This window comes from Leucoraja erinacea, chromosome 17, assembly GCF_028641065.1.
Source record: "Leucoraja erinacea ecotype New England chromosome 17, Leri_hhj_1, whole genome shotgun sequence".
Classification (NCBI taxonomy): domain Eukaryota; kingdom Metazoa; phylum Chordata; class Chondrichthyes; order Rajiformes; family Rajidae; genus Leucoraja; species Leucoraja erinaceus.
This window is the reverse complement of record NC_073393.1, coordinates 19,783,433-19,803,363: the sequence shown is the minus strand read 5'-3', so window position 1 is coordinate 19,803,363 and position 19,931 is coordinate 19,783,433. Positions and strand designations below refer to the sequence as shown.

Genomic DNA, 19,931 nt, shown 5'->3' with positions numbered 1-19,931 from the left:
TGGAGCGAAGGAAATAGGCAACATTTCGGGCCGAAACCCTTCTTCAGACTCGCAACGTTTCGGACCGAAACCCTTCTTCAGATAAGCCCCAGATAAAGCATTCCTAAGCGTTCATGCGTTCATGCATTCATTCTTTTTGCCCATCTATACTTTCTGCATTGGGACTGCATCCTTCTCTCTGCCTTGTCTATTTACATCTCTGTCTGAAAGCTTCCAAAATGGTGCTGAGGTGTGACTTTATACAGACTTATAAATTATTTCCTGCCGAAGAAGATGGCGGGGTGGGTACAATTATAACACCTTTGAACAGGCATGTGGATAGAAAAGGTTTAGAGGGAAATAGGCCAAACACAGCTAAATGAGACTAAGGTGACTTGTTTGGCCTGGAAAATGCAGAGCAAGGAAATGCAAAAACTGGTATTTTGCTTAGAACACAACGTGCTGTAGTAACTCAACGGGTCAGGCAGCATCCCTTGAGGACATGAATAGGTGATATTTCAGGTTGGGACTATTCTTCAGACAGCTGGCATGGAGAGGTTGGATTGAAGGACATGTTTCCAAGTTGTATAACTCCAAGACTCTGTGAAACGTCAATTCATTTCAGACAAAGCACCTTCCTGTCATTGAACCAATACAAGCCACAGCTAGTTGGTACCATCCAGGAGAAAGTGACTTCTGGCCTGCAAACTGTGAGGTCAATACATGCATGACTTTCCGCCTGTGACTGAGCTAACTCAACATTACCCAAAGCTTGACCTCCGAAGCTCCTGTGAAGTTGGGGAAAGCAGCCATCCACCAACCAACAGAATGGGGAAAATGTTATTTTTAAAGCAGCTTTCTCCACACTCCGCAGAGCCCATGCATGACCCAATAAATAATGGGCAGACAGTAGAACATTTGTGAACATGGTTATTGAGTATGTTGTCCAGGATTTTGAAAGGGATTCACTTGCTTTGTTTTGAAGCAGCGCCTGCTATCCTCCACATTCCAGTGGACAGCTAAGCAGGCCTCGCCAAGGCCTATCCTCCCTGAGAAGGTTCACAAATACCAGCCCAGCTTATTCACATCTCTGCAATGGCACCAATGTCCACAACCTCCTGACAGAGGTGAGAGACCAGAGAAGATTTTGTTCTACAAAGTTATAACAAACAGTCTGGGAGAATTAACTTGGTTAGAGTTAACTTTATTTGGATAAGGTCATGTTTAGCATTCATTCAATGTCCAAGAGCAGCACGCAGGATTCCTCATAACCCCTCCCTGCACTTGGTGGGAGTCAATGTATATTTTCTTCTCTAAATCTTAACAGCTATGAGTTATTATTGTACATTTGTAACAAAGGGGATCATCAGCAGTTTACTGTAGAACTACAAAACTAAATGATGCACATACTCAGCTAAATTAACACTTAAAGCAAAGTGGCAGCCTGCCTGACAGTCCCTTGAATGGGGAGCAGTTCCCCTCCCTCAACCAACTCCAGCTCAAGCACCAACACTAACCGGGCTGTCTATTTTCCCTTTGGATTGGGAAATCTGGCATCTGGGGGGTGGGTCAGGATACAGCTGCCGATATCCACATCATTGCATGAGTCTGTATCTATGGGTCTCAGTGTCTCCACGTTTCTACCCGAGTCTCTGTCTATATCTGTGGGTTCTTACTACAGTATATCTGTGGGTCTCTGTTCGTGTCTATCTGAATTGGGAACTTCTGAATTGGGGCTTGTAAACTCCTGGGTTCCGTGAATGGCCATCAGGGGAAATAGGTGGGGGAGAGAGGTAGACGATACAGGAAGAAAACATATACAAATTATGCAGAGGGCACTGAGAAAGGGAGATACAGCAGGCACACAGGGTAACATATGAAAAGGTAAGAGCAGAATTGTAGGAAGAAGTTGGGGAGAGGATCAATACAATAGGAATAAAGACGAATAAAGGATGAATTTGGAGGCATTGCCCTCTCAGGGGAATGTAGGTACTTTAGTCTGGCGAGGGACTCAGCTGATTGTTCCACCCAATGTTCAGCACCAAACTGTTTGTCCTGGCCATCAACTGGCGCTTCTCTCCCATTCTTCTCTACAACAACCGAGGCAGCATAGTCAGTGCTGAATGCAACCAGGCAAGTTCCGAGCCACCTCCATGCTCAGACCCGCTTAGGACAGAAAGGGTGAGGCCACGGACAGGCTCAGGCCAAAGGGAGCAGATCATCAGCTCTCTCAATACAACCGTTTGGCTTTATTGAGTTCCTCCCATTGGCATAGGGTCTGTCAGACACACTCAGCTCAAATACACCGATTTTCTTTAATAAATAACGTGCGTAAAATAGTCAACAAATATTCCAGGAAATAATGCAAAATAAACCAAGGCCTTGTATGGAAGCTGCCATTTTAGTAAGAGAGGGGTGCCTGTTTGTCTGGTCTGAAGCAGCAGCGCCTCTCCCTCAGCTTCCCTGAGAGGCCCCAGTTATTTTCCATCCAAAGTACACCAGGCAGCTTGAAGAAAGGAAAGAAACAAAGCATTCAGCCAAGCATGGGACCCTTCCACCCAGTCTCATCCCACTCTCAGTCACATCCACGCGGTACCCGTAGTCTCATCCCGCTCTGCTTCCTCCCTTTGCCCCACCCAGTCTAATCGCACTCTTCTTCTCCTCTCTACCTCACCAGTCTAATCCCATTCTGCATCCCCTCCTTGTCCTACACATCCTAATATCACTGCCAGTCTAATCCCCCTCTCCATCCTCTTTCTACCCAAACTGTCCATTCTTGCACGTGTAGCATACAATTTTTTAATTCACTGTTTGTGCCCTTGAGAAGTGGGTTTGTGGGGTAGTGAGCTACCTTCATGAACTGCTGCAGTCTCTCTGGAGAAGGTCCTCTTGCAGAGAGCTGTTAAGATGGATGTCCATCCACAATTACGGACTAGCAATATATTATTAAGGATGGTGCATTGCTTGGAGCCTGTAGTGGTGGTGCTCTCATGGTACCCACTACCCAGCATGGCTATGAGGCCACTGGAATGAACCCTTACCTGGTATAAACAACGTAGAGACAGTCTCAGGCTGGGCCAGTGAGTCCACTTTGACATGTTGGAATGCTCTGGATTTTTCACTTTGAAGGTGTCTGGAGGAGTGATAAATGGAGAATGGATGTGTATGAGAACCACTCAGTAACTGCAGGCATTCAAGTGACTGAGTGGCTATTCAAGACTTTTTTTACAATGGAATAATCAAAAGATGGGAACTGTTGGCACTGAAATCCTGAATGCTGGGAATGGTCAGTGCAGGGACACTCAGCAGGATATTAAATTTGTCCCAGGAAGAGCTGTGTTAACAGAGTTTTGGGACTCTTGGGTGGGAGGGAGGGGTGAGGGGGAGATGAAAATAAAAATAAGCTGTAGATGCTCTAAATCTGAAATAAAAACTGAAAATACTGGAAACACTCAGCAGGTCAGGTAGCATCTGCAGCAAGAGAAACAGTTATCATTTCAGGTCAAAAGCCCCTGTTCAGCACTTCATCACTCCTCAGATGCTGGCTGATATGGTGCAGATTTAACAATGAAACTATGGCTGAACAGTGGAGAGAACCCAGCAGGGGATGGGAGACGGAGTGTGGTGTGCTCTGATTGTTCCTGTTTTCCTATGTCAAGGATGGATCATTGTGCATGAGTGATGAAGAGCACAGCTTCCTGTGGCTGGGGTGGGTGATGAATGTATTGACTACAGCTGGGTTGAGAAAAGCCTGTTACACCAAAGTAAAACCGACAGACACTGTAAGAGTAGCGTCCAGAAGAATGCAAAGCTTATGCATCTGCACTGGTTCTACGCAGTGAGGGTTCATTCTTGAACAAACAACTTTCTGTGGGAATTGGGAAAGAGATGGAAAAGTGAGAGGTGGAGTTTTAAAATAAAAATGAATAAAAATGAAAAAAGGATTTGAGTATAGGAGCAGGGAGGTTCTACTGCAGTTGTACAGGGTCTTGGTGAGACCACACCTGGAGTATTGCGTACAGTTTTGGTCTCCAAATCTGAGGAAGGACATTATTGCCATAGAGGGAGTGCAGAGAAGGTTCAGCAGACTGATTCCTGGCATGTCAGGACTTTCATATGAAGAAAGACTGGATAGACTTGGCTTATACTCGCTAGAATTTAGAAGATTGAGGGGGGATCTTATAGAAACTTACAAAATTCTTAAGGGGTTGGACAGGCTTGATGCAGGAAGATTGTTCCCGATGTTGGGGAAGTCCAGGACAAGGGGTCACAGCTTAAGGATAAGGGGGAAATCCTTTAAGACCGAGATGAGAAAAACATTTTGCATACAGAGAGTGGTGAATCTCTGGAACTATCTGCCACAGAGGATAGTTGAGGCCAGTTCATTGGCTATATTTGAGGGAGTTAGATGTGGCCCTTGTGGCTAAAAGGGATCAGGGGGTATGGAGAGAAGGCAGGTACGGGATACTGAGTTGGATGATCAGCCATGATCATATTGAATGGCGGTGCAGGCTCGAAGGGCCGAATGGCCTACTCCTGCACCTATTTTCTATGTATCTATGTATCTAATAAAGAAGGTGACAAGACAGAACTGCATAAAAGACTGGCAGCAAACATAAAGACAATCCAAAAGAAGTCTGAGGATCTGTGAACAGGGTAACAGTTACTGGAAGAAAGGAGAAATGGCAAATGCAGTTTAATTTGAGCATGGGTAAAGTTTTGTACTTTGTGAAGTGAAATGTTGATGAAAATACTTTTATTTGTATTTGATGTACTGAGGGATCCAAGTCCCTAGCTCCCTGCTTGGACTACTTGCTGGGTGAATAGTCGAGGGTGATACAATTGTAGTGGCCAGTAGGCAGTTAGATTAGTAATTGGCAGGTGGGGGAAGTGGTGTGTCAGCAAGGCCCAGAGTCGCTGAGGATTCCCTTGCATAGGTCTGTTGTGTCACTTACTTCTTCCACTGTTCCTCAGTCTCCCAAAACTCATAGACGACAAAGGACAGTTCATCCGGTAACCTCACAGCTGTAACACTGCAGACAGGAGACAAAAAGAGAAACATTCCCTATCCATCCACAACACATCACCAAAATCTCAGCAGATAAACATGAATGGGAAAAAATCAGGAGGGGCAAAAGAATGGAGAGGTCATTCCAGATAATCTATAACTATAAATGGTCAGCTGTGGGAATGGACAATGTTAGGAAGGGGTAGGAGAGTGAAGGGTCAGCAGTGGGAAATGGAAATGTTGGGAATGGTTGTAGGTGGGAATGATCAGTGCCGGGATTGTCACTATTGGGCATGGTCAATGTTGGGAATATTCAGCACACTGAAAGATTACTGTTGAGAAAGGTCAGTGGTGGGAATGGTCAGCAGTGGGAATGATCAATATTGGGAAGGTCAGGACTGGGAATAATCAGTGGTGGGAGTGGCCACAGTGAGGAAAGGCCAGTGTTGGAATGGTTAGTCAGGAATTAGGCTTGGAAATATGTGTTGTGAATGGTCACTGCTGGGAATGATCCATGTTGGAGATGGTTAATGTTGGGAAAGATCTGTGGTGGGAATGATCAGTATTGGGAATGATAAATATTGGGGAAGCGACCTTTACCCCACCTTTGCATTGTCTTTTCTGATATCATTACCCAATCCCACCCATGCTAAAACTTCCAAACTGCTGACACCATTCGCCATGCAATCCCAGAAAACACTAGACGTGCAACTTTACATTAAGGTTACCTCACGTCCAACCTGCTCTACCTCACCAGATCCAGCTACTGCCCTATCTCTGTCAGTTATGGCTCTTCCTTCTGGGGAGCAAGCATTGGTTCAAGCAAGGTGACCCCTGACTGGCTGGACTCACTGGAAGCAGTCTCGCTGTGCTGACACGTCCTTCAGATATTGCTTCAGAGAGCAGCCAAACTCTGTCAGCTGATTCTGCCCCACCGTCATGTGTTGGCGGACAAGAAGGAGATGCTAGAAAGAGAGAGAGCAGAAAAACAGACTGACATCAACAGAACAGGAGGACTGTGAATGTGGGAAGGGGAGGAAAGTTGGAGTCAGAGGAGAGGTTTTTGCACAGTAGGATGATTCTCCAATCCACTTAGCCACTTCTCCCCCACTGATTTTTGACCGCAACCATCACCAGAGTGCAGTGCCAAAGATCAGGATCAAATCCCAGGTCAGCGGCTCCACCAGCTTCACCACTATATTGCCCTCACACATGGCAGCCTGGGAACAGGCAGGCTCCTTCCTATTCCAAATAGCCCAGAGCTGCACTGGGCAGGATATTCAGTGCAAAGTCTTTCATCCTAAGAGGAAGAACATGATATTATGTTACAGCTGTACACAATGTTAGTGGGGCCACATGGAATAATGTGCAAAATCTGATTGCCACACTACAGAAGGACATGATTCAGCCAGAGAGAGTGCAGAAAAGATTCACAAGGAAGTTGTCCAGACTGTTTACCCTGGAGTAAAGGAGAAAGAGTTAGAAATTACGCATGTGGTGGTGAGGACAGGATGGAAATGGGCGGCAAACTAATAAAACGTTTCTGCATAGCTGTAGAAAGCTATGGTAATGCAGTCATCAATGTACCTGAGAACAAGTTGAGGAGACGAACCCGGGTGGGACTGAAAGAAAGACTATTCCACAAAAGGACAGCTGTGGCGTGGGCCCACACGGGTGCCCTGAGGTATAGTTTTGACCTGGAGGAGTGGGTGGGTGCGTGGAGTTGGAGAACTTGTCCAGTGGGAGAATATGTTCAGTCAGGTGGATGGGTAATGGCTGGGCTTTGTTCAGGCAATTGGGATGTGTTGGGGTCAACAGCCCAGTATGAGGTAGATATAGGCTCCTGCTGGAGCTCAGTGAATGAAGTCGTTTAGAACATGGTTACTGTCTGGACTACCCAGGACAGCGCAGTCACTATGGGGACCGATGGGGGGATGGTTCACTCACCGAGCAGGTCAGGCTCTCTTTATCCATCACCTTCTGCTGCAGGTCAAGCCAGACGGTCTGAAAACAGAGACAGAGGGAGGGGTGAGGCCTGGTCAGGCTGGGGCACTCCCTACACCCTCCCTCCATTCCCATGAGTAATATAGTGCAGTGAGGGAGAGCAGAATATGCTGGGACACTTCCTACACGACAGCTCTACTCCAGGGTTGAAAAACATATGATCCTACCCCTCCACTCCCAGAGGTTACACAGTAACGCAGTGAGGGAGGGCAGGGCATGTTGGAACTATTCTACCCATCCACCACCATAGTGTAGAGTGCAGTGAGGGGTAGGACATGCTGGGACCCTTCCTGCACTACTCAGGGGTAACACGAGGCAGTGATGCCGGTTGGACAAGCTCGGACACTTCCTATTCTACTCATCCACCCCCAAGGGAGTAGATGGATGTGAGGGAGCTGGGACACTCTGTGTGCCACGTTCTACCCACCCCCACCCCACACACTCCCTCCTCACCCTTTTGTGCAAAGACCTGGTCCGTCTTAACTCACCCAGGAGAATAGTTTCCCTGGTGGTGCAGGTCCGGGGCCCAGAGGTGTCACTGAGCTTGGGATCTCACTGGTAACCCGACAGGTAGTGGTGTTTGCAGCTGGCTCTGCTCTCAGTGTATGTGGGGCATCGGTCCCCAATGTGCCCAAAGTTATTTTACCCGCACACAACCCCCCCCCCCCCCCCAGTGGTACAGTGGGAGCTTCCTCTACCTACAGGGCACAGACAGTTTACCAGGATGCTGCCTGGATTAGAAGATATTATATAGGAGTTAGATAAACCTAGATTGTTTTCTCTGGAATGTTCGAGGTTAAGGGAGACCTGATAGAACTATATAACATTATGAGACGTATGGATAAGGTAGACAGTCAGAACGTTTCTTTACAGGGTGGAAATGTCAAAGAGTAGAGGTCATTGCTTTAAAGTGGGAGAGAGAAAGTTTAAAGATGTACAAGCAAATATTTTACACAGGGGGTGGTGGGTGTCTGGAACATATTGCCAGGAGTGGGGGTGGAAGGAGAGACGATCATGTTATTTAAATGGCTTCTAGTTAGGTATATGGATATGCAGAGAATATAGATCACGTGCAAGCAGAGATTAGTTTAACTCATAATTGGCACAGACATGGTGGACCGAGGTGCCTGTGCTTGTGCTGTGCTGTTCGATGTTGTATTGTCTATAACATGGTGGTCCAAAGAGCTTGCCTCAGTGCTGCTCAACTTTTTGACTCTTTCAATTGTCTTCCGTGAAGGGGACACGGTAAAGAATGAAACAGAGCCCTCTGAACGATGCCAGCAGCTGTCTAACCTTGGCAGCCTGGCCTGAGAGGGCACCTCCCTCCTCACTATCAGTAAATAATAATTAACAATTGCAGGCACCAGAAAACTGAGATAAAAATGTTAAATACTGAAAGCATTTATGGTAGTAGCGCAGGCAGAGTCTGTGGAGAGAGAAACAGTTAATGTTTGAGTTCTGATTAATGGTCCCAGACCTGAAACAATAATTTTGTTTATCTCTCTGCCCAGACGCTGCCTGTCCAAATGGGTGTTTCCAGCATTTACCGTGTTTTGATTCTTGCACCATTGATGCTGCTTCAGCAGCCTCAGACGTAGAGAACAAATTCATTGGCTATGGTGCAGCTGGTAGAGCCACTACCTCACAGCTCCAAATCCAGGTTTAATACTGACCACAAGCACTATCTGTGCATGGACTTTCCTCCGTCCCTCATCCCAAAGGTACGCAGATGGATTGCTAAATTGCCCTTAGTGTGTTGGTGAGGGGTAGAATCTGAAGAGAGTTAATGGGAGAATAAAATGTAGTTCATCTAGGATTAGTGTAAATGGGTGGTTGCTGGTTGGACTAAAAGTCAAGTTCCCATGCAGTCATTGGGTGATGCTTCCCTAGGTTGAAAAGCTAACCAGAGCTCACACTCCATGTTCTTGTCTTGTGTGTTCCCATTCTAAAGGAATGGAATCATTGGCTGACATGAACATTGGATTTCTTACTGGGAAGGTTTAATGACAACTCAAGTCTTGCTCCAGACCCTGTGAATGAACTATTTTTAAACTAAGTAAATGAGAAATAATTTTCAAAGATTTGCCCAGACCAACAATGCATTTTGTATTTTGCATTGGATATAATTTGGTGCTTTAGAAAATCTTTTATTTTGTTTCTTCCATATATTACACTATTGGAACATTATGGGAGGGAGGGGTGAGTTTCTGGAAATGGAGGGAGCAACAGCTCGGATGGTGAGCAGGGAGGAAGCAAATGGGGAGACAGTCACGGTGGGAAATGGTCAGGGTTCATTCACGAGGGGTGTGCTGGAGAATTTTGCGGTGATGATGGAAAAGTTTGAGGATGTCAGTAGTGAGGGAGGGAAAGAAGTGCAAACTAGAGAAGGCCTGGAAGATGCTGCCAACACCACTGGAAATTGGGTGTGGCCTGGCCTCCAGTACCAAATGCCATAGCCTAACCCTAACACTTTGCTTATGCATCCAGGGGTAGATATGGACAGATAGAATTATACTGAAGGCTGTGTAAACATCGACCAAATCAAGGTGGTGATGAACTTAGGTGTTGAGATTAACAGCTAAGAGAAGCACTTGACCTTCTGCTCACAAAGTGATTCCCTCAGCCTTTGGATAAAGCCAGTGTTAGCCTCATAAACCCAGAGGAATCCCACATCAGTGTAACATAGACCTCCTGCACAAGTTAAAATTTTATCAGAAATAAATGATGTGTCACACAGAACAACTGTTATAAATGATAGTATTCCAAGCCCAAGTATTCTCCTTCAAACTCTTTGGCCATTGCAGGGATGCTTTTGAGCCTTTTTTTCCAGATATTAATTGAATGTGACAACTTATTGCCGTTCATGCGTGTAATATTCTTCAGATCGGCTTCAATTTGTCCCCAGGGATTTCCTTAAACACTGCTGTCAAATAAATCACCTGGGCTTGTTTTGGTTGATAGCCTCGCAGCAGATCCATTGTGGTAATAAGACACAGTATTTTCCCTCTTGTGCTCATTCCTCTCTCCTAAACATGAGCAGCATTTTATTGATCTTAGATTTATCACATGCATGTTATATATGCATTAAAAACAAAAGGTTAGGTAGGGAGAAAGTAGGACCTCTCAAGGATAAAGGAGGGAATTTATTCCTGGCGTCAGAGGAAGTGGCTGAGGTACTAAATGAATACTTTACATTGGTATTCATCGAGGACATGGACGTAGAGGATGGTGAGATCAGTAAAGGATATGCTAATAAACTAGGGCAAATTAAGATCAAGAGCTGTTGGGATTATTGAAGAACATAAAAACGGGTCTGAAGTAGGGTCTTGACCCGAAACGTCACACATTCCTTCTCTCCAGAGATGCAGCCTGTCCTGCTGAGTTACTCCAGCATTTTGTGTCTACCTTTGATTTAAACCAGCATCTGCGGATCTTTCCTACACAAAATGGGTAATTCGCCAGTACTGATGGGATCTATCCCAGTTATTGACAGTCAAGAGAGGAATCTGTTTGGGCCCCAATGGAGATTTTTGTATTCTCTCTGGTCACAGGTGAGATCCCATAGGTCTGAACCAGAGTAGCCAGATTTGTTTAATAGAAAAAGGGGTGCACAATGGCGCAGTGGTAGAGTTGCTGTCTTACAGCACCAGTGAGCAGGGTTGGATTCTGACTACGGGTGGTGTCTGTACAGAGTTTGTACGTTCTGCCCATGACCACGTGGGTTTTTGCTGGATGCCCCGGTTTCCTCCCGCACTGCAAAGATGTGCAGGTTTGTAGGTTGATTGGCTTCGATAAAAAAAATATATAAATTGTCCCTAGTATGTAGGATAGTGCTGGTGTACTGTGGGCTCATTGGTCAGCACGATCTTGATGAGCTGAAGGACCTGTTACAGTGCTGAATCTCTAATCTAAACTAAACTAAACTAGTAATAATCCAGGAAATGATATGAGGGCTGGGTTTACATCAGTGGTTTGGCACCTATTGGAGAGGTCTCTTACGATATAGAACAAAGAATAGTGCAACATCGGATCAGGCCATTCGGCCCTTGATAGCCATGCCAATTATATTGACAAATTAAACTAATATTCTGACGACTATATATTTGCAAGGATTGGATTTACTTGGATTTCCAAAAGCATGGGTTTATTAGGGGATAGGCATCTTGTCATCATCATGATCAAGTTTTTTGAGGTGATGAACGTGGTTAATGTGAACATTAATGGACAATAGTAAGGCATTTATCGAGGTCTATAATGGAAGGCTGATCCAGAAGATTAAAATTCTTGGAATCCATGGGCGCTTGATAGACTGGATTAAAATTTGACTTGGATATAGAAGAAAGGGTGGTGGAGGAGTGTTACTTAGGAAACCTGAACGGAAACCCCTGGAGACTTTGTGCCGCACCCAAGGTTTCCGTGTAGTTCCCGGAGGTTTTTGTCAGTCTCCCTACCTGTTTCCACTACCTGCAACCTCCGGCAACCACCTGCAACCTCTGGGAACCGCATGTAAACCTTGGGTGGGGCGCAAAGTCTCCAGAGGTTTCCGTTCGGGTTTTCTAAGTGGGACAGGGGCATAACTGTGCAGGGATGTTACTGTGACTGGAGCTGCATGGCCAGTGGTGTTCTGTGGGGATCAGTGCTGGGGCCTTTGTTGCTTGTCATACATATACATTATTTGTGCAAAAAAGGAGATGAGCTGATTAGTAATTCTACAGATAACAACAATTGGTGAAGTTGTGAATAGTAAAGAAGATTGTGAAAGGAGACAGCATGATATAGAACAGTTGAAGATATGGGCAGAGAAATAGCAGATGAATATCCTTGCAAGGTGTTGCATTTTGGAAGATCAAATGTAAGGGGGAAGTATACAGTGAATGGCAGGACTCTTAGATGTATTGATACACAGAGGAATTTTAGGGTCTCCGATGAAAGTGAGAACACGTGGATCGAATGGTAAAGAAGGAATATAGCATGCTTGCCTTCATCGGACGGGGCATTGATTATAAGAGTCGGGAAGTTACTTTGCCGCTATATAAAACTTTGGTTAGGCAACATTCGGAGTATTGTGTACAATTCTAAAGGATGCTGCAAGGTTTAGACTAGAGAGTAATAGCTGTAAGCAGAGGTTGGACAAACAGATTGCTTTTGATGGAGCCTCATAGGATGAGTGGAGACCTGATAGAAGTGTACACATTATGAGAGGCATGGATAAGGTAGGTGGTGTCTCTTTTTCTCAAGATGGAAATGTCAACTACAGAGGGTATAGCTTTAAGGTGAGAGGGGGGATGTTTAAATGAGATATGTGTAGCAAGTCTTTACACAGAGTGGTGGGTGTCTGGAATGTGCTAACAGGGGTGTTGGTGAAAGCAGATAAAATAATTATGTTTAAGAGGTTTTTAAACAGACATGGACACTGGCAGGGAGTGGAGCCATATAAACCATGTGCAGGCAGGTAGGGTTACTTTAATTTGGCATTGTGGTCAGCACATATATCATGGGACAAAAAGCCTGTTCCTGTGCTGTACTGTTCTTTGTTCAGGAGCTATCCCATAACTGTGCTGTGTAAGTAAGACCAGATTATTCTTCGAATCCCTGAGGATGTGTACTCCCTACCCCTCCACTCTCAGGCCAACGTGAAACATTGTCTCTGGTTTCTCTGCAATGGTCCGCAGGCATTGTGGGCTGGGGAATGCAGTCACATGTTTAACACAAACACTAATTGAAACTGGATCACAGGGGGTGACAACTGGACTTGGAAATGGCTATGAAGAAACGTTGATCTTCAGTTGCATAACTAAAAAAGCAGTACTAGGCATTCATTGGGCAGTGGGCAGGTGCTATAGACCTGCACGGGAAGGTTCCCGCCCCCACGAGTCTCGGGCAGATGGGGCTCGACAGCCTGGGAAGGCAGTCCATCTATGAGAGGGAAAACTCTGATTTAAAACCTCCACTGCCCAATGGCCATATCCAGTCATGGAAAAAGCTCCAGGTGTCAAGCTCAAGAAAATCGGGTCAGAGCCCCTAAGGCAGTTCGTCGTTGTCTACAACCTCGCTCTGGCAGTTCCTTTAACGGCCCTGCTGTTCCTTTAACAGCCCTGTAACAGCTTGTCCTCCATATGGCATCGCCCAGGCTCGCATCCGACCAGGATGCATCACCCATGGTCACTCATGACCGAGGAGGGCCTACTAGGCATTCCTGGATAGTCTCGTCCTTGGGGAGGCTCGATGTGGAGCCTCACGAGCGACCTATGCTTGTGGATGCGAGTGAGTTTCTGGCCCATGATCCTTACCTGAACACTGACTGGTACTTGCAAAACTCCTTCCTTCGACCCTCACCTCTCCCTTATCTAGTAGCGTTGTTCATTGAGGGATTAATGATGGCCAACTTGGAACACCAGGCCAAAACCCCTGCTCCATTCTAAATACAGAAAGGACCACGAGGATGTAGCTTCCCTTTCAACAAAACAGCCATGCAGAATCCATTATCACAGAGAGCTCTGCACTTGTGAATCTTTGTCATAGATGGTTCAACAGCTGAAACCTACTTAACCGTAGGAACCTGGAAAAGGACTGGTAGGGATAGGATCCTGGGAATTAAGTAGTTGGGATAGGATCCTGTGAAGGGAATGATGGAGGACAAGATCTTGGGAAAGGACTAGTGGAGACTGGATCCTGGGAAGGGACAGATGGGGGGTGAGGAGCAGTGAGGCCAGATCAGTGTACATCTTTTGCAGGTTGAGATTCTTGGAGTTGTATTGTACTCAGGAACCTGCATTCAATTGAACGGCCTATGCTTGTGTATGTAAGCGAGCCTTTAGCTGATAACACCTACTTGATAACACCAAATGGGACTTACAAAACTCCTCCCTCGGATCTCTTCTCCTCACCCCCAACTTGTGCAGATATCCCAGGGTTGCGGTGGCCTTGGTTAGCAATGGACCAACACCAGCCCAGACAGATGACAGGAAGCAACCTGACAACCTCCAGCACTGCCCTCACCTTGTCCTCCAAGCGGCCAATGAGTTCGGCCAATCTGTTGATCTGCAGTTCGAGACTGTCTCCTCTGCTGGCTGTTATAGCTGGTGGGAACAGGCACAAAACTGCTGATTACAAGCTTCCCTTCCAGAGGTAACACAGATTAGCTCACAGTAAGATATGTAAGAGATACGTAAAATAGACATTTAAACAGATGGACAATAGACATTAGGTGCAGGAGTAGGCCATTTGGCCCTTCAAGCCAGCAGCGCCATTCAATGTGATCATGGCTGATAATCCCCAATCAGTACCCCGTTCCTGCCTTCTCCCCATATCCCCTGACTCCGCTATTTTTAAGAGCCCCATCTAGTTCTCTCTTGAAATGCTACAATGCTTGAAATGCTCAGATGCTACAATAGGCAAGGATAAAAGGATATTGAACTAATGCAGGCAAAAAGGATGAGTCAACATGAATATGATGGGCCAAAGGGCTGTATGACTTTTTGAGGAGAGGCCACTCGGTCCTCAAGCTCACTCTACCATCCAATAAGATTGCGGTTGCTCAAGTCCTGTCCTCCACATTTTTTTCCTGCTCTCCCCCCAGAACTCTTGACCATCTTTAGTTCAAAAGTCAATCAATCTCAGCTTTCAAGGGGTTTACCACTACCGCTCTCTGGCATGAGAGAATTCCCAAAATTCACTGCCCCACTCAAAAAGGCATTTTTCTCCAATGTTCCGAACCCAGTTCTAGATATTCTCACCAGAGGAAATATCCCATCTGCCTCCACCCTCTCAACCCCCCTCAAAACTTTAACGTTCCAATCAGATCAGTCCTCATGCTCCAAACTTCAACAGTACAAACCCAACCTGCTCAACTCCTCTTCACACATCGAGCCCTTTGTCCAAGAATCATTCCAGTGAGCCTTCCCTGCACTGAGCACAATGCACATGCATCATTCCATAAATGTAGATATCAAATCTTTGCTCAGTGCTCCATGTGTGATACCTCCAGCTCTCGGTAAAGTTGCATTAAATCTTTACTCTCCATACCCTTGCAATGAAAGCCATTGTTGCATTGCCCTTCCAAATTACTTGTACACCCACGTGTTAACCTTTTGCGTTTAATTACAAAACCTCCAGATCTCTTGCACTGTAATATTTTGTAGCCACACCCTATTCAAATAATAATTTGTATTTTCAATTTTCCTTCCAACCTTCCTTAACCTCACGTTTCCAAATTCTACATCATCCACAACCTCCTGCGACACTCACCCACTCTATCCGAATATCTCCATGCCAGTCTCAGAACTTGCTAACCCACCCACATCTGTATCTTCAGCAAACCTGAATACAGAGCATTCATTCCCTTATACCAAGTCATTAACACAGACTGTAATTAGTTGAGTCCCCAACATTGATCCCTATGACACCCCACCTGTTATTCCAATCCTCCGTTTTTTATTATTTGCTATCTCTTACCCATGCTAACCCCAACCCTGTGAGCTCATATTTCGTACAGTAACCTTATAAGGGTAACTTTAGTGACTAATTTGGAAAATCCACATACACATACCAGTTCCCTTTTATCCAGCCTTTGCAAATTCACTAAAAAACGTCATCATATTTGTCAAACGTGATTTCCGTTTCATAAAACCATGTTGCTAGTATGACTGTTGAATAATTTCCTTTGCATCTTGCTATTATCTGATTAATAATGGATCACTTCCTCACCAAAAATGTTAAGTAACTAAATGTTAAGAAAGATACAGCATGGAAACGGGCCCATTGACTCAGCATTTCCTCGCAAGTCTTCAATCACCTATTTACTCTAAACCTGCATTAATCCCATCTCATATTCCCCACATTCACATCAACTCAGGCAAACAAATGGGATTAGTTCAGTATGCCAACTTGGTTGGCATCGACAAGGTGGACCAAAGGGCAAATTTCCATATAGCTCTATGACTCTATAACTCCTCCCCAAATTCTATCCCTCACCCATCTAGTTGGGAAAATTTATAGTGGCCAATTTATCTACCAACCTGCACGTCTTTGGGAGATGAGAAGAAAGATAGCAATAATAGGTCACAAGGAGAACGTGCAGCCTCCACACTAACAGCATCCAAGGTCGGTATTAAACCCGATCTCTGGTGCTGTGAGGCAGTGGCTCTACCCACAGCACCAGTGTGCCTGCTTACTTCCTGCAAAAGGCCTTGCTATAGTTTCCTGCTGGCTGTCTCCTTTCTTTCTTGAATAGTGCTCCTCCATTTGATGTTTTTCAAACCTCGGGGACCTCTTCACAATCTGAGGAATTCTGGAAGGTTATTATCCACTATCCCTGTGGCCCGATGATCCAGGTCATCGGATTCAGGGGACCTTGTGAGCCTTTCCCCCAACAAGTTTGCCTGGTACCATTTATTATGCAATAGAGACTGATTTAAGTTCCTTCTCCCTTTCAGCTTTTATCACCTATAATCAATGGAATTATTTCACAGTCTTCTATCACAAAGCCTGATTCAAAATATTTGTTTATAATCCTCTCCTTTCTGGGTTTCCCTTTAATAACTTTCCAGACTTGTTCCCGAAAGGACCAATGTTTGATTTCGCTTTCTTCTTAGGAGTATGTCTTACTCTCTGCTTTTATGTCATCTGCTTATTTGCTCAAGTATTCTATTTTCTCCCTCATAACTGCTTTGGTCATGATACCATCCACAGGTAAAGGTGAAAACAGTTGATTTAACACCTGATCAATGCCAATCAGCCTAATCGATATAAACAAGGGCATTCACCATCAGTGGTAGTACTCTACAAAGTATTGAGAAACAGATGGACTTTGGTGCACTTGTTAAATAATTCCTGAAGATGGCAGCACAGGCAGATAAGAGTGGGGAAGGCACATAGAATGCTTGTCTTCATTAGTCTGGTACATAGAATATAGAAACAAAGAACTGCAGATGCGGGTTAACTTAATACACAAAAGTATACAAAGTGCTGGAGAAACTAGGCAGGTCAAGCAGCATCTCTGGAGAACATGGATAGGTGATGTTTCAGATCGAGACCCTTCTTCAGAATATGATGAAGGGTCTCGACCCGAAACATCACCTATCCAAGTTCTCCATAGATGCTGTCTAACTTGTTGAGTTACTCCAGCATTTTGTGCCTATCTCTGGTGTAAACCAGCATCTACATAGAACGTTTCAGTTATGAGGAGAGCCTGGATGGGCTGGGTTTGCTTTCCTTGGATTGAAGAAGAATGGGGAGAGCATGTTCAAAATTATGAGGGAAGTTAGGAAAAAAGGTTTTCCCACATCAGATGTTTCTAAAACTATAGGGCAAAAATTAAAAATTAAAGGTCAGAGGTTTAAAGGGATCTGAGGAGGATTTTCTAACCTTGATACACTGCCTTGCTGGGTGGTGAAGATAGTTACTCTCACAACATTTAAGAAGCAATTGCAGACCAAGGCTTAGAAGTGGGCAGGCTGTGTGCTAGCGCATAGTATTTGTGGAAATGGATAATTGTTGACCAGTATTGACAAGAAGGGCAGCAGGACTATGACTTTGATGCCAAATTGAGTATCTCACTACTGGGGATGCAGAGTAGAAATTGGTCAAGCCTTTCCCTTGATTGTCCAGAAACTCCTGCAGGTTGTATATCTGACCTGCCCTCCGGTTTCTGTTGAGGTGGTTAACATCACAGAGTAGATACGTTATATAGTTCTCTCTGCACTAGCCCATCACACACCCCAGGGTGGTACTGCAGTGGCTGATGACTGATAAAAGGCTACTCATCTGAAGCAATAACTCTGTTTGTCTCTCCACATTTCACTGCCTTCCAAGCTGAGCATCCCTGGCATGTTCTTTCTTCATTTCAGGTATAGCACAGTTCAACAGCAAAGCTCCCTATACACTGTATAATCAAACACTTCCAGAGCAACTAGATTCAGAGCAAAACTCCATACTGTCCAATCCAAGCACCCAACATGATTGCTATTTAGTTAGCCTTTGCAAGAACTTCCAGATCCAATATCCAATGTGTGAATGCCAGATATATTGAAGCTATATACTGTAACTGCATTATGTACTCCATTCATCTTTCTCTTTAATGCCAAATGGTTGAATTTGTGAATGACTTGGTTGTGCTTATGCACGTAAGATTTAACTGGACAACATGCAAAATATTTATTTCACTGTATCATGACAACAATGAACACATACCAATACCAAGATCAATTGGCAAATTAATTGGCTTCTGTCAAACTGAGATTCACAGAACAGAAACAAAAATAGGGGAGCAGCTGCAGGCAACTGCATGGAAAAAAATGTACTGTCGATTTTTTGGGTCAAAAACATTCATCAATCCAGATCATCCTTCAACCATCCATTCCCTCCACATACATAGGCTAACTTTTTTTTGCACCAGATTCCAGCCCCTCCAGCCTCATGTGTCTCTACTTCACAAACAGAAAGTTCTATTAATATTCTGATCCTTGTGCTCAGAAGGTTAAGGCTCATGGAATTCAGGGCAAGAGAGATAATTGGATCCAAAATTAGCTTGGCGAGAGAGATTTGATAGGTTAGGTTTGTTTTCCCTGAAGCAAATGAGGCTGAGAGGTAGCCAGGTAGAAGATTGTAAGATTATGAGATGCATAGATCAGGTAGATATCTAGCATTAATTTCCAATGGCAGATGATATCAAAAAGAAGAGGGAATAGTTTAAGATGAGAAGAAGAAGTTTTAAGAGGGATCTGAACGCGTTTTGTTACATAGCGAGTGGTTGATATTTGGAACTCGCTGTCAGAGGAGATGGTGGAATTAGATACAATCTAACTACATATAAGAGACAGTTAGGCAGACATTTAATTAAGCAGACATAATATTAAAGCACAGAAAGATACAGTTCCAATGTGGAAAATGGGATGAGTATAAATGTGCAAAAAGGCCCACGCAGACACGTTGGGCTCATTTCTGTGCTCTATGACTCTGTGCCGCTGTGTACCTTGTGAGGAATTTCAATTCTACACCATCCCAGCTTGTGGACATCTCCACATCCTGAAATACTGCACCTCTATGGCCTCAATTGCCTCTGCTGACTGAGGTTATAAACAGTAAAACTCTTTTCCTGTGCCTTAAATCCAACAATTGACCTGTGATTTGGTCCTTGTCAGGCTCATGGCTGGGGTCAGGATAGGGTTTAAGTTTCAGAGGGGACACTGTGTTTCAGAAAGGAATCAGAGTTGAGGGAAAGGAAGAAGGAGGGGGTTAAGGTTAGAATAGAGTGGGGGGTCACAGTGGGAATTGTTTGTGATTCAGAAACGGCTTAGGATTAAGGAAGAAGGGACAGGCAAGGGCCATGGTTGTTATCCAAGAGGTGGCTTGATTGGAGTCAGGGTTAAGTTTGGTGAAGGGTCATGGCTGAATATGGGATCTGAGTCCAGGTTGTGTTTCGGGTCATGGTGTGTGAGCACGGGTCGAGGTCAGCGTGGAGGCTGGAGCTGGGGATGGAGGTCAGAGTGAGACCGAATCAGGTCAAGTTCAGGGTAGTGATGACACGGGGATGAGGCTGACTCTGGATCAGAGAAGCGACCAGTGGTTGTGGTTGGGTATGGGATGGTGTGGAAGAACCAGCCAGCAATCGGGGGCTGTGAATGGGTGAGCCAGGAACCTTGGTGGTGAGATGGGAGTTAGTGATAGGGAACTCCAAGATTACATAAAAACATAGAAACATAGAAATTAGGTGCAGGAGTAGGCCATTCGGCCCTTCGAGCCTGCACCGCCATTCATTATGATCATGGCTGATCATCCAACTCAGTATCCTGTACCTGCCTTCTCTCCATACCCCCTGATCCCTTTAGCCACAAGAGCCACATCTAACTCCCTCTTAAATATAGCCAATGAACTGGCCTCAACTACCTTCTGTGGTGGAGAATTCCAGAGATTCACCACTCTCTGTGTGAAAAATGTTTTC

At 45.0% G+C, this 19,931-nt stretch overlaps 1 protein-coding gene across 1 annotated transcript in view; it reads right to left on the bottom strand.

The window, feature by feature from the left end:
* Window positions 1–1,167: 1,167 nt before the first annotated feature.
* necab2 (N-terminal EF-hand calcium binding protein 2) overlaps window positions 1,168–19,931 on the bottom strand; it is a 62,298-nt gene continuing 43,534 nt past the window's right edge. The window contains exons 8-13 of the mRNA XM_055648746.1: window positions 13,991–14,070; window positions 6,935–6,991; window positions 5,840–5,952; window positions 4,935–5,012; window positions 3,021–3,112; window positions 1,168–2,485 (exon numbers count right to left, since the gene is read on the bottom strand). Coding sequence (XP_055504721.1) covers window positions 2,457–2,485; window positions 3,021–3,112; window positions 4,935–5,012; window positions 5,840–5,952; window positions 6,935–6,991; window positions 13,991–14,070 — 449 coding nt within the window. The 3' untranslated portion in view covers window positions 1,168–2,456. The remainder of the gene's footprint in view (window positions 2,486–3,020; window positions 3,113–4,934; window positions 5,013–5,839; window positions 5,953–6,934; window positions 6,992–13,990; window positions 14,071–19,931) is intronic.